Genomic DNA, 15,601 nt, shown 5'->3' on the forward strand with positions numbered 1-15,601 from the left:
GCTATAGCCGCGGCAGGAGGTCTTCCATCAGACTTCGTTGCTGCTCAAAGTGGCATTTTGTTGCTAATCTTGTTTTAATTCTCAAGAAGCATTTTAATTTGTGGATTATAATCAAGAGTAGTAATAGAAACTTGGTAATAGAAAGAAGGTAGAAAAGGAATTGTAAGATGACCAAGGGCTATGCTTATTGAAAAGTCCGCCATATTTAAACCGATTTAAGCATCCAAACAGAGTAACGACTGATCGAATCGAATGTTTGATCGATTAAGCGACTTGAGCTACATTTTTGGGTTACTTAAGATTTTGTTCAACATCCAAAAATACCCAAAAAACATGCGTTCTCATGCATACAAATCCCAAAACCTTTCCCAACCAATTTAAACTTTCTTTCCTCTTTTTTTTTAAAGAGACCAAAATCAAATGATATTTTTTTCTTCGTACTCTATTGAATTTGAAAGTAGATAAGAATGAAAAAAAGGAAAAAAAATCTAAGAAAAAGAAATTTTAAAGTAAGAAAGTTAAAAGCTTTTTTTTTTTTCTTTTTTTTCTTGTTTGTTAAAAATCGATGAATCGGAAATATGTTTTTTATTTTATTTCATATCAGAGGCGTTATTGCGGTCAAGATGAGTGAGACATAAGGATTGGAGAGAAAGGAAACAGATGAGATAGAGTTGTGAATCAATAAAAATGCTGAATTTATGTATTTTTTGATGAAAATTTTGGAATTGAGGAGAGGATTTGAAGTTTATTGGAAGATTTGGACGAGAAATTGAATTGAATTGAATTGAAAGAAATTTAGAATTTTTCAGAGAAAACTAAAGTCAAAATTAAGACAAATCTTACCGCATTTTAAAGATTTTTTCAGAATTTAAAACGAGAATTTTCAAAAATAAATCAAATTTCAAATTTTTAAAAGCCGTTAAAATTTAAATTTTCTTAAAACTTTAATGTTCTATCTGAAAATATCAAAATATTCAAGATTTAAATTTATTTTAAATCTTAAATCTTGAAAACAATCGATTTTTCCATCAAAATAATTTTAATCCATTAATCATGAATCCATCACTCCAAAAAATCTCATATTTTATTAAAAATCAAGACTTTCATTGCCCTTAGACAAAGAAAATTTGTTAACATGAAAAATATCTTCCTTAATATGCCTGAAGCACCCTCAAAAGACACTTTAATCCTTTAATCCAGTCAAACATCTCATAAAAAATATTCTCTTTCCTTCCTTACTGAAGGATTTTCTTTCAATTTTTACATAAATGCATTCGATTCTCATTTTTCGAGCAGTTCAATTTTTCGGCCAGTTTTCATCTCTCGTAGAAATTCGTGAAAAATTTCCAAAATAAAATTTTCTCATTCTCATTTTCTCTCAAATTTTCTCGCATTTTCTTCTCGTCCAATAAAAATCGTCTATTTCTTCTTAAGAAATGTGAAAGACGTGGGAACAAAAAAAATGTTGAAGATGAGCGAGAAAAAAATGATAACAAATGATAATGAGGAGTAAGAAGAAGTCGGAATGGAAAATTAGAAACATTTTTGTGGATTTGAATTGGATTTTTTTAATGAATCGCTTGAAGTTTTGAAGAAATGAAATTGAATTTATGAAGTTGAGGTGATTTTCGGGGAGGTTAATAACTTAGATTTATGCTATTGTTGATTTTTAGACCAGTAAGAATTTTAGGAACGAATGTGATACTTTTAAAGAATTTTTTGAAATTTTGAATTTTTAAAATTGATTTTTTTTGATTTTGAAAAGATTTTTTTTTGAAGAATTTGAATTGAAAAACTGCAAAAAAAGAGTCGATTGCAATTTAAGCTTCTTTATAGACATGTTTACTACAAAAGTGTTTTAAATATTGAAAATTGCAAGAAAACAAGGATTAGACACTATCGTAAAAATCACAAAAATCTTGATTTTTCCTTTTTTACAAATCAAAAATTAAAAAATTGTGATTTTTTTAAATTTTCATGTTGAAAAAATTTGGAAAAAACGTAAAAGTTATGATTTTTACAATTCTTGATCCTTGCTTATGAAAAACTCAGTCAATTTAAATGATTGGAAACCATAATTTGCAATCAAAAATTCAAATTTTAATCACTTAATTACTCAAACATAATTCCAAACAATTAAAATACCACAAAATCTACAAAAATATCCAAAATATTCCACGTTAAATCACCAAAAAAACTATTTTTCATTAACAAGGTTCAACAAAAAAATATTTCATTCACAATCAATCGCGGCAGTGAAAATTCCTCTACATTGGATGAAAAAGAAAAAGTTATCGCAACCAACCCGAGAGAAAAATGAGCAAACGAGTCAAAGAGAGAGACGAAAAAAAGTGAAAGAGCATAAAAGGCACTCTCGCATAAACGAAAATTGCATTAAAATACATGCGGTCTATACAGAGGAGCGGACAAGAAATGAAGGAAAGAAGAAAAACTAGAGATAGTAAAATGTGCTTTGTCGTTAAAGAGGGAAAATATAAAATTGTTCAGAAGCACACAACACGATAGAAAACAAACATAAAAGGATAACGTTTGTGAACTCAGTCGCTATCGGCATTTAGTCGCGTATGCATTGAAATATTTTACGCTCGGTGTGTGACTCGGATTTGTGAGATCATTATTGGAGTGAACATATTAAGGAGTGATGGAAATTAAATAGAATAATTAGTGAAATAAATTAATTAAAAATTTATGGAAATTAAAAAACTTAAAAATCAAGGTGGAAAAATTTATAAAAAAATTTAATTTTCCATTTCAATAATTTGGTAGAAAAGCTCAAAAAAGACTAAACAAATTTTCTATGTGTGTAACTACAAAAATACTTTATATGATGAGTGTTTGCTCAAATGAAAAATATTTGACTGACCTTAATTTATTTACTATTCATATCTACATACTCTAGAAAGACTTTTTTAAGCAAAATTTCTGTTGTTGATGCTTGAAATTCAAGAGTAAAATGGGATTTAATTCTGCTTTGTTTTAATTTGTTTGATTATGTTGAATATTTTATGGGCTTTTGAAATCTTTTGTTGGGTAAATTCAATTTTGAATTTTTTACAATTTTTTGCAGTTTGAATTGCAATTTTTTGATATGAATTTTGTTGTAAGCCTGAGGAATTGAAAGGATTTTTCTGATAAATTTTGAGAATTTTTATAAAAATTAATGAGTCAATGCATAAAGAATATTTAGATACCTAATTTGTAGAAAAATCAGAGTTCAAAGTCAACTCAAATTTTGTATGGAAAAATTGAAACTCAAATTGAACAATTACAAATGATTTATAGTTGATTCATGGGGATTTCCGAAGAGATTTCATTGATGATTATTGGAAAATACGTCGTTTTGATTTATAAAGTGTTGTAAATTTTAATTGAGTTTTTATTTGAAATTTTGAAAGCTTTTACAAATAAATTAATAGTGGAAAAACCAAGTTTTTGTAATAAATCTACTAAATTTAGTGAACATTTCCTATAACTTCATTCAATCATGAATTAATTCCATTTAATTTTTATATATAAAATCAAAATAAATCCTAATAAATTACTTTCAACTTTGTGGGTTTGAAAATTAAAATCTTATTGAATTTTTGATTCAATTTCATTGGCAATATCAGAAAAATTGCAATTTTTGAAAATCAATCCACAAAAAATTTTAAAGCTTAAAAAAAATGATTTTTTGAAGATTTACAGATCGAAATTGCTAAAAGCATTTCCTAAAGGATATATTCCTAAACCAATTCTTGAAGCAAGTTGAGAGTTTAAATTCTAAAAATCCAAAAACCTTCACTGGAGTCCTGCCAACACTGCTCTCAACCTTTAACAAGAATCATGATAAAAAATAAATAATTAACATTAAAAATTCAAAAACATCAACAAATTCATTCTCTTTAAATCTCATTAAAATATTCTTTATTCTCAAAAAATTTCAATTAATAACTCGAAATATTTCAAAATTCTCCGAAAATAAATCATCCAACGTCATTTATCAAAAATTATAATAATCAGCTTAGTGCAACATTTAATTATTATCAAGAATTGCAATCTAATTATGCCAACAGTTGTGAATTATTTCTATTGATTCTGGCTCAAAATTGATTTATTTTTAATGAGTTCATGAACGTTTAATTAAAATTGTTTCTATAAATATTTTTCAGTCTGTGTTTTGCGAAAAAGTGACAGTTTTCGTGTAGAATTAAAAATTGATTTTTGAATGAATTTTGAAAGGTTTTTGTTGAAGTTTTGATTGTTTTTTTAAAGGTTTCTCTTTTGAATTTTTTGAATTTTTTCAATTTGATTTCTAAGATTTTTTAAAAAAAATTTATAGATTTTTGTTAAAACTTTTTAAATTGTTTAATTTTGATTTTTAAAAATTTTTTAAACAAATTTTGGAGATTTTTATCAAAACTTTTTTTAAATTCATAAATTTTATGTTTTAAAAAAAGGTTTAAATTTTGAAAATTGAAACATTTTTTGACAAACATAAGTGTTAATTTAGTGCTTGTGCTGATTTTCTTGTGTTTCTATAAATCTGATTTGGCTAAAAAGTTCATTTTTGAAATAAGAAAATAGAGCAACTTCAACGATTTCCCACAAAACAATTCAATAAATGTTCCACCAAACTTTCAACTTTTCATACAAAGAATCCTAAAAATTCCACAAAAACTTCTAATTTTATGTTCCTTTATTGTAAAAAAATTCCACATCCATAGCCTCAAACATTAATAACTAATATCATAAAATTGAGAAAAAAATTTACAAACACAAAAATCCTAGGAATAGAAAAAAAAGTCATTCATATAATAGAAAACCAATCCGAGTTGAAGTCTATTGATTTCCATTCAATTTTTTACTACTAGCAACCATATATCAAATGAGAATGATGATGTCTATTGGCCTCAAACCGTACTTTTTTTATTTTACATTTCAATATAATTTTTCCCAGTAGTTTCTATTTACTCTCCTCATGTTCAGTCAAATAAAAGGCAGCAATTGATATGGAAACAGAAGGAAAAAAAAGTGATGTTAGAGAGATTGCATCGCTTGGATTGAAAAGAATGGCTTGAAAAATAGCTTACAACATGTTTCATATTTTCTAACTAGATTTTTTAATTAAACAGATTTTATAAAGTGATTCAGTCGTGCATGAACATTTTTTTTTACATAGTTATGGATTAGTGAAATGATTTTTTTGTGGGTTTTATTAGAGGATTTTTGATGTTTTTGAAAAGTTTTTTGATTGTTTGGTGATTTTTTTGTGATTTTTGAATAATTTGAATGATTTTTTAGTAGAAAAGTTTGAAGTTTTGAATTTTGATGCCATTCATTTGTTTTTTAAAGGGAATTTTGAAGTTATATGAAGTTTATATTCAACTCTATGAAAGCAAGTGTGTAACCAGATTTTTTTTTTAGGAAGTGGATTTTTTGAAATGAAATTCAAAAAATTAGAGAGTTTTGGGATTTTGTCTTCAAGAACTTGAGTAAGTTGAAGAATCTCAGGCAAATCTTGAAATATATTTTAAAATTTTAAATCAGGACCTTCAACTCTTTCTAAGAAACAAAGGACATGATCAGTTAAATGAGTACACTCATGAGAATACTCAATGAGCAGACTTATTGCTAAGTATACTCATTTTTGTATACATAAATAGAAACTTTCAAGATCTTGGGATAATAATTAGGGATAATAATTACTCACATTTGAATACTTAGGTACGCTCATTTTTGTATACTAAAGCATACTTAAAGTTGAAACAATGAATGTTCTCATGAACACACAGGAGTACACTTAAGTACACTCATACAAAAATGAGCATCCTCATTGCCTGATAGAGCTCACATCTTTGTGGGAATTATTCTTGAATGAATTCTATTTTTGTAAGATTTAACTTAAATTGACAGAAAATTTGGTCTTTTTTTGAGCTTTTTTATGACAATCGAAGAATTATTACTAATAAATTGAATTAATTAGATGAACAGTAGGATTGTATGTCACTGAATATTCTTAAAACAGCACGAAATGTGCTTATAATCTCAACTTGCAATAACTCATCAAAATAATTCCATAATTTAAGGAGAAAAAAATATTTAGTGCATGAAAAAAAGCATAATTCCACCATATTAAATTCCTGCAAATGATATTTAAAATACAACAGAAACAATTGTGAAAATTTTAAAACAAGGAAAAAAAAACTCACGGATGGTGTAAAAATATTCTCAGTAAATCTACAATAAACAACAGCACAAAAGAGCATAGTGAGATAAAAAAAGGAATTTTCACAATAAGCATTATTCAAAAGCATAGTGAGACAATATAAATAATAAAAAGCAGCATCATTTCATGAGGAAAAAATGGGACTTTTAACATATGCATGTGCATTGTTTGCGCTGCAGCTAATTCAATTACCAGGTGAGAATATTTTACTATAGAAAAATATTTATTTTTTAACAGTCTAATTTATGGTTTTTGTGTGTGTGTTTTACACTAATTTTCTCGTATATTTTAATCGCTATGGTCAGGGTTTATTGTTGGGTTTTTCTGGAAGTCGAGTTGAATTTAGAGTTTTTGCTGCTGAATGTTTTTGAATTATTCTGATATTATTGACACGAATTCTTACTGTTATGACCAAGTAAGGGTGTCTAACAGGGATGGGCAACCTGTGGGCCGCAGCACACTAGTTTTATATGAGACAGTTTTAAATTCTTACTGTCATGTTGAAGAAATTGGGAATTTTGGAGTCGAAATGCACAAGAAGGTTCGTATTGCATCCATATGGCTGCCAAAAACAAGCGGCTTTCATTTGGTGCTCTTAAAAGAGGTTAAGCGGAGCCTTAAAAGCTCCGTGACGAGGTTTTTTCATTTGTGTCGCTCGAGTGCTGCTCTTTTCATATTCCTGACATTTTAAATCAACAAAATCCTCCAAAAAACCTCCAACAACCCAATATACCTCATCCGAATCCCAAGCATAACTCAAATATCATCCCCAAAAGTACACGACCAGACATAAAGTCTCAGTAAATGTATAAAAAAACACAAACTTTTAATCCTTCATGAATTTCATTTTATTTAACGTAAAAGCGAGAGTATAGCAAGTGGCTTTGTGGAATTATAAAGACAGTACATGGGGAAATAAAGTACTTTTTATACTGTGCTACATTGTTAACTTAAAGCAAAATGCAATTTTGGCACAAGAAAATTTTACAGTATAAACTCATTGCAGCAATAAAATAAAAATTTGAGTTGAATTCTTTCATAAAATATAATAAATAATTTATGATTCATAAATGGAGCTTTGAAGCAGCTCCTAGTGCTGTTTGTTTGTGTATTTATAAATACAATACTCAACGCTCAAGTGACACAATGAAGGAGGAACAAAAACATACAAAAAAGTTGTCTTTGTGGGTGGATTTTTTTTTAAAATTCAGAAACAGAATTTTGACAGGAAAAAGAAACAAAGAGACAGCTTTGTAGGACATAATAATTATAATTATAGGTTAGTGTTATGAAATTAAGTCCTTTGTTCTTTATAGTTATGAAATTTTTAAGAGAATTAATAGAAAAGTTGTGTAAAGGTTTTTGAGTGGATAACTATTGTCAAGTGTGTTAGTCTAAACACGTGCATCAGTAGGTCAGGATTTATTTGAAATTGTCCTTTAATTTGATTCAAAATCGATCGTGTGGTGCTGGATTTAAACCGAATTCAGCACCAATTCAGAGTCATGTCAGCTTGTATTTGAATTAATCGATTAACTAACTTTTTTTTTTCGGGGCTAGACGAAACTTAAAATCAAATAAACAGTTTGAGTATTTTCCAGAGCTCAAATCGACTTGAGTCGACTTTTTAATATGAAATTCTAGTCGACATTGAGGTCACTAGGCGCCGCTATGTTGCTTTGTAGACAGCAATAAATGAAGATGCCCTGACAGCAAAATGAAGTCTGTCCGGGATGAAATTCCAGGATGAATTTCCAGGATGAATTTCCTAAATAATATTTAAAGTCATTAGACTTAAAGCATTCTTAATGCTCTACTTGATTGTAAAGTGGATACAAGCACTAATTGCCAGAAATTCTCAATGTTGAGCCAACGACTCGAGACTCAGTCACACAGAGGCTCAAAAACTTCTGTTAAAAATACGAAAAAATTCAAAACATCAAATTTTAAGGATCAACAAACTTCTTCTCCTCAACCACCATCGATAAACAATGAACATAATAAAAATATTCTATTAGCATAATTCCTTTCAAAACCATTACGAGCACTTGAAGCTCATTTCTTTCTCTCCTCATCATTGAATGAAACATTAGGTCATTAAGCACGAAATATTAATCGCTCTAAGTATATATACAGTATTCAACAGAGGAAACAATGAGCTGACACGCAAAACGACATTTAAATTTTTTAACGCTTTCAACAATGCACAACATTAAGTTTTATTCATATCCGCTATATTACTCTACTCCGTCATACAAATTCTTACTTTCTTTCCACTCCGACTATATTTACTAAATTATGAATGAAACAAATTGCGAACAAATTTTTTTAAAGGTGTGAAACATGAGTGCAAAATTACCTATGTTTAAGTGCCTACATAAAACACGTGGAGGTTGTTCATTTTTTTTTAGGATTTTCACATCGACGTCTAAATGCTGCTGAAAAATGAAGAAATTTCGATGCCTCGTGTTCTTTTTTTGGTATTCACGATTCTGTTTTTTTATTTTTACGATTTTTTGATTGCAAGTGAATGAGCTTTGCGAGAAGAGTAGGAACGGTAATGGAATGATGATGCATGGTTGAGAAAATTTAAAAATAAATCTTCTTAAAAATCTGATTTTTATGTGAAATGTTGTTTTTTATGGATGGTAAAATATTGTTGCAAGTTGATGCAAGGATTTGGTACTTTTTGGGGGAAATTGGGCTGGATGTTTCTGGGGATTATGATAGTTTTGTCGATAATTCCAATCTTATGATCTGTTTGTTGAGTAATTTGAGTTTGTTGGTTTTGATTTAGCTTGTAAAACCTTAATAAGCGCTAACAGACAGTGAGAATCCTCACTTACTAATGAGCATGTTCCCTGTCTGTTCGAGAATATTAAGGACAAAAAATTCTAGTTACAATAGATTCTTACAAAAATCATAATTGAAATTTAATTTGAAAAATTCAAAACCTAATTAAAACCAAAAGGAAATTAATTTCCATCAATCCAGACTCAATTGCAATCCCATACCCATATCCATAATCTCATCTATAATAACAATTACTCAAGCATATCCCAATCTCATCATAATTTAATTTCTACTTAAAAGATTGCAGCAATCAAAAGTCTTCAATAAATTTTTTGATCATCTTATTCTCATTCCCAACATCCAATAGCATAAATGAAAGAGTAATCAATCAAGCAATAAGCATCAACAATATCCGTTTCAAACAAACATTTATAACTGCGAATTGTTGGAGGGGAAAAGATGAAGCTTTAGATAAATCAATTGAAGCATTAAAAGAAGATCCTGTTTGTGCAGTTTTACTGATGCTCTTCTAGAATTTCACTCGCTTGCATCCATTCGTTCCTATAGATAGATCTATTGTGAAAATCAATTGAACATAAAAGAATGAATGGAAAGAAAAGGAATGAATGAAATCAGTGTTTCTACTTGGCTTCTACTGTGTTTTTTTTCCTTTTATACTCTGCAAATAATCCAATATTGTTTTCGTCTCTCGTTCTTTTCTGCATTTTTGTGCTCGTGTGATTTTTTGTGCAATTGGCTTGCTGTCGATTTGTTTGCTGGCTGTCTGAAAGTTTTGGGGGAGAATTTAATCAGAAGTTTAGTTTGGTTTGAAAGTTTTATCGGTGATTTTTGGCTTAAATTGAGAGTTTAGGATTGAATGTTTGGTTGGAAATCCCGAGATGCTCATAATAACTGAGTTATTTACATTTTGATTCATGCATGTTTTGTAACGTTCATTCAAGATTTGAATAAAATTGGTTTTTCACAGTTGAAGACCCTTTGCTAACAAAACTTCAGTCTGTTTTTGAATTTTGAAGAATAAACATCATTTTGAATAAATAAATCAATTTGGAAGTCTATTGCAGTTTGTTTTAACTAAACTGCAATTACAAAATTGCAATAGTAAGCGCTAAGCTAGTCTTTGAATTCAAAATTGCCATAATCTTGCTTATTTAACTTTTTAACATCCGAAAGTTTTTATTCTCACATTAACAGGCAATTATGTCTAAGAATTGATGTCAGAGAATATGTTTTTCATGAACTCGCTTCCGTGGACTTAAGCTAAAGTAACTTTTATAGCCAAATTCCATACTTTAATATCTTCTACATTTCCGAAAAACATATTTTCTGTTGAAATTCACAATGAAATATCTGCAATAAAACTTCCAATAAATCCCTAATATTTCCATTCTACATCTGATTACTTCAAAGAACTCCTTACTTCTCTTGATTGCGAAACTAATAAAGAATCCGTTTGTTGTGTTTTTCATTTGAAATTTATAGCTTTATGTGAATTTTATTATTGTTTTTTCTCTTTCCTTAGCTTTCCTTTGGCAGGCATGAAGTGCATGTTATATCCTATGTGCAATTGTTTGTTTCTTTTCGAAATTAGAAAACAAAAATTTCATCATTGAACTCTTATAACCAGTTTTGGCTCATAATCTGTTATTGCTCTCGTCTGTTTTCACATTTCTATAATGCGGGACGCAGCTGCACTGCATAAAATTTGAAGAGCTATCAACATTTTTTTTTCTGGCGAAAAAATTGTTATTGAAAAATCCAATTTTCGTAAAAGAGTTTTCTGGTGCAGTAATGGATGTGCATGAATATTTTCTTCACAGAAAAAGTTTCATTTTAATGAAGTTCTTTGGATGGAAAGAAAGTTTTTTCATTTTTATGGCTGCACTAATGAGTTGTGGGTTAGTTGATCTCGTAAGGACCTTTAAGATGCTATGAAAATTAGAATTATAGCATAATTGTGTGTTAATTCTTATGATTATGAAGGTAAAAGTTTTTTTGGGGATGGTTGTGTGATGAAGGTTTTGATGTAGAGAAGGTGGAATTTAGGTGGAAAAATTTGGAATTGGAAAATTTGAAAGGAAAAATCTAAATTTAGGACTTTTCACACTTTTAAGTCTAGAGATTGAAATAGAATTAAATTTTGTATTAGGTCAGAAAGGCACAAGTTGTAAAAGCTGGAAAATAATGTCCAGTGAACAGCATGACTCTAGCAAGGTGATGTATTTTGCCGTATACTTAAGGTACAAGGACAGTATGACATTTGCCCATTAGGAATAAGTTTATTAATTGACTAACTTCCTTAAATGTCCAATATTTTCCATCTTCAATCAGCAATACCTTCCTTCCCAAAATTAATTCCAGTCCAGTCCAGCATAAAATTACAAAAAACTGTCCATACACACATTCCATTGTGATTTATATAAAGCAAACGTGACAATGTCTAGTTGCACTTAAAATATTACTCATATTCCTTCATCCATAATCAATTTGCTTTATATTATTCATATATGTTAACACTCTAAATTTATGACACATTCTTCATCAGAGTTGCATAAGCCATTCTTTTTTATAGCGCGCTTACCAATTTTTCATCTCAACCAATTTTAAATGAATTTTTCAACATCATACATACGGTGAAAAAAACTGTTCTCACTCCTCATCTCCGTATCTTCATTGTCTGGTTACTTGAAGCGTTAAATAAGCACATAAGCATTATCCAACAATCTCAGACAGTGTATCTCATTTCCAATATCATCTCGATGCTATTATTCTTAGATTCCAATTTTTTTTTATATAAAGAAAAATATACTATGAAGATGGATAGATATAGAAAGATATAGCTACACATGGTGAATGAGTGGATAAGATATAGAAAGAGTTTCATTCTGTTCGAGCAACTAATTGACCCGAATTCTTATAGATCCACTCCCTAGTAACAATAACCTCAACATTCAAGAGCTTTTTCATTTTCTTTTATTCTCTTTTTGGTTTTTAAAGGCTTTGTTTTATGGTCTAGGGGTGGATATAGAGTTGTTGTGTAGATATTGGTTAGAATTCTGATAGAAAATGTAAGAGTTTCCTTGGTTAGGGTTCGCTTTAGGCATTTCCTCGCATAGGGCATGCTCGAATAGCTAACAAAGCGGTTAATCGATCCAAAATCCGACACAAGACCAGCGCAACTCAATCATGGTGCTTAATTTAAGTCAAATAACTCAAAGTCAGACTTACTCCAGCCTAAAGTCGGGTTGTTGATTGATTAAGCGACTTGTGCTGCTCAGAAATGCTAATTTGGCTACTTGGCTATATTAAGGAATCTACTGTGTTTCTAGACACCTTTAGAGGCGCATCCATTGCAGTATGAACTCTAGTGGATGTACCTTAGTGAAATATTGAAATTGAGACTCCGAAAACCCTGCAAATTCTAAAGCAGTCACAATAAATCGACCATTTTTAGCACACTCAACCTCCAATAAAGTTTTCATCCCTAGCAGCCACCAATAAAATCGCAATCTTTAATGCTGAAATACTCAATCGATTTTAAATCGATTTCTTGCTTTACATATACCGAAAAATATGTACATGACCAGCATGACCACATAAGCCACAAGCTGAAAAAAAAATATATATTGTCGGTCAAATTATGAGTGTGAGAGAGGAATGTGTGAAAAGGGAAATTACTTTTTGGGGAAATTGTGAAATGGATGCGTATGTATAGGTTATTAATTTTCAATATTTTACACTACATCAAGCTGTGATGTCCACATTTCATTCATGAATGTTAAATGTTTCATGTTTATATAAAGAGCTTTAATATTTACTTAAAAGTATCTACATCAGCATCATGACGATGATTATTTTTATAACCTAAAAATTTAAATATTGGATACCCTCAAACTCTTCTCTATGTAAATAGTCCATAAAAAAAATATACATTCAATATTAAAAAGCACATCACAATGAATCGATTAATTTATGTGCATATAAATTTTATAGATTTCAATATGATCATAAATATTCATCATAAATGTCTGTTATCCTTATATTGACATGAAATTGAGATGAACAGGAAAACGAGTGGCAAAAATGGGAAATCAATTGAGTAAAGTGACGGAAGCTATCGTCAATATTATAAGGGATTTTCTTTTATTTTTGTTTCATGCACTGAATTTATAATTGAGATGCAGGAATGATAATTGTGTGCTATGGATGCTGGATGCGTTGTGGGATGAGATGGTCAATTTTCAAATTACTAAGGAGCTCAATAAGTTACCCTAACAGGCAATGAGATCGATTTTAGATGCCAAATTGGTCTTTCTATACCATTAAAGCATGCTATTTGCCTGTAAGTGTCAACTTTTGTTTGAATCCTTAACTAAAATCAATATTCAGCATGCTCATCATATTATCAAAATAAATCAATACTTCCAACTAAATTTTCCAATCTAATTTGACCTTTCAAGGCCAGACATCATTAACAAACAGCCAATTTGCCCCTATTGAACTTACACAACCCATTTAACTCTATTAATCCTCAATAAAATTCAATTCAATGCTGCAATTAAAGTTTTAAACAGTTTTTTATTTAAATATTAATCCAGATACATAATTAAGGAAATATATTCATGAGTTTATAGCTCCGATTCAATAAAAATCTCATATTAATGAGATGTGTTCACGTAAAATTTAATTATTGCTCATTTCTGGCTGATGACATTTGGTGTCGTCTTACTCGGGCACTGGAATTAAAGGAAATGAAAGTTTGGGTTATAGTCATCATCGATCAGTTCCTAATTCTAGATCCCATCCAACCCCAGTCCCACTTCCACCCATCCAACCCACCAAAACCAATCCAACTTACGCATTCTGTCTCGCTTCCTTAGCCGCCATACTAGCTTTATATGCCTCCTTCTTTGTATTAGTATAATCAACCTTTGCAGCCTTCAATTCCCTAATTAACTTCTCTACTCGATTCTTTGCTGCTTCAAGCAATTGAGTCTTTTCATTTAACTCTTGTTGTGAGCCTTGTGCTGCCTGTTCTGCATATCCAACTGTCGATTGTGCAACTTGAATCAATTCAGAGAGCATTTTCAAGAGTGCTTGCGCTTGCTGATAAGCTCGTAGAGCTGAAATATAAATAATTATTGGGATTGTTGATTTCTTTTGAAAGTTATTGAGGTGGAAGTAGGTGGATGGGGATTTAAGGATGGATTTTAAATTTTAAGGCACTGCTGATTCTGTTTTATTAAGTTGCAATGCAAAATATTCTCAAAAATACACTACGTGGCCTACCAGAATTAGCATTTGACTCCGATTGTTGAATACTCGAGCTTAAGTCCTGAACAACAATTTCAGCTTCCCTCAACTCTCTTTCCAGTTCCTCGAGAATCATTTTCTTAGCAGACAGAGCAGCTTGAGCAGCTTTTGCAGCTTGAATAGCTTTTTCAGCTAATTGAAACTTTGCTTGTTTCGAAGCTTCTTTTCCAGCCATTTCCTGTGCCTCTTCTGCAGCTTTAGCTTCTTGTGCGGCCTTTAATGCAATATTTGATGTCTTCCTGCTTGAATTCATATCCGAATACTCATTTTTCCGCTGTTGTTGGTCATTGCCATTTTCCTGTCGATTACAATTATTTGAATCATCGCAGTTCATGTCTTGTGAGTAGTAAGGATCATTAATGCTTCTCGAAAACTTCTGTGATGAATATTTGACTTCATTCTCCACTTCCTTTTTCTTCTCCTCACAGTCTGTCAATTCATTTACTTTTTCATAAGCAAATGGACGTTCAATTGGTGAATATTGACGAACTCGATTGCTGTTGAGTGTTAGCTTTGGAAATGTTGAACTTGCGGATGCTGTTGACGCAATAAATGCGATAAAAATTATAAAATATATTTTTGAGTTCATTTTTGCGATGAAAATTCTGCTTTGATGAGATTTTCAATGATTACTGAGATGTGGAAAGTTGATTTGTATATTTTGGGAATGTTTTATGAAATTGAAGATTGTGTCACAAAACATCCAACCGGAAAACTTCATAACAGCACCCAAATACAGCATTAAGAAGCTTAATCATGATTACAATACCTTTTTGCAGACGTTCAGCACTTTAAACCAGATTATCCATATTTTACTTCACAAATAATCCTTATATTATGTATAAAATTGTCTCATCCACATAAAAATACTCAAATCCCCTTGTTACTTCCATTTTATTCTGCATATGTCCCAGAACAGCACTTCAATCGCTTTAATACTTATCAAATTGCATCTATCTACCCAAAAAACATTCAAAAAGTCAAAACCTCTTAAAAATTTCCATAAAAATGTTTAATAACCAGTCAATGACAACTGAACATGCACTCGAATTACATCTCAGTATTTTTGATGTTTTTACGATGAATTTGATCAATAATAAATAATTTTTTTTTGGTTCAGTTATCGATATGGAAATAAAAATTCATGAATAAAAGAGATAACAATTTTTTAGACACATGTGCAGCTGATAGAAGAACATTCACAGCACGTATTGACAATTTAGATGGGGCAAAAAGGAGGCAAAT

The 15,601-nt window shown here is 30.1% G+C and overlaps 2 protein-coding genes across 2 annotated transcripts in view; one reads left to right on the forward strand and one right to left on the reverse strand.

Annotated features, from left to right (window-relative positions):
• The first annotated feature begins 2,595 nt into the window (after window positions 1–2,595).
• The window catches only part of CARPB (Carbonic anhydrase-related protein B), a 49,782-nt gene continuing 36,776 nt past the window's right edge, over window positions 2,596–15,601 (forward strand). The window contains exons 1-2 of the mRNA XM_070646200.1: window positions 2,596–2,737; window positions 5,987–6,424. Of these exons, the coding sequence (XP_070502301.1) occupies window positions 6,367–6,424 (58 nt within the window). The 5' untranslated portion in view covers window positions 2,596–2,737; window positions 5,987–6,366. The remainder of the gene's footprint in view (window positions 2,738–5,986; window positions 6,425–15,601) is intronic.
• LOC139094856 (tol-Pal system protein TolA-like) lies at window positions 13,678–14,945 on the reverse strand. The gene is made up of 3 exons (XM_070646063.1): window positions 14,333–14,945; window positions 13,902–14,166; window positions 13,678–13,779 (listed from the first exon to the last, which is right to left on the reverse strand). The coding sequence occupies exons 1-3, from the start codon at window positions 14,943–14,945 to the stop codon at window positions 13,731–13,733; spliced, it is 927 nt and encodes a 308-aa protein (XP_070502164.1). The 3' UTR covers window positions 13,678–13,730.

Source organism: Chironomus tepperi, unplaced genomic scaffold, assembly GCF_022539635.2.
Source record: "Chironomus tepperi strain 1889 unplaced genomic scaffold, CSIRO-AGI_Ctep_v1 contig_359, whole genome shotgun sequence".
Lineage (NCBI taxonomy): Eukaryota > Metazoa > Arthropoda > Insecta > Diptera > Chironomidae > Chironomus > Chironomus tepperi.

Excerpts from the sequence above, each read along its gene's own strand:
- LOC139094856 (XM_070646063.1), bottom strand. The coding sequence starts at position 14,945 with ATGAACTCAAAAATATATTTTATAATTTTTATCGCATTTATTGCGTCA. Across the intron at positions 14,167-14,332 it reads GGAGTCAAATGCTAATTCTG|CTCTACGAGCTTATCAGCAA; the intron begins GTAGGCCACGTA and ends TTTATATTTCAG. Across the intron at positions 13,780-13,901 it reads AAGGAAGCGAGACAGAATGC|TGCCCGAGTAAGACGACACC; the intron begins GTAAGTTGGATT and ends CTTTAATTCCAG.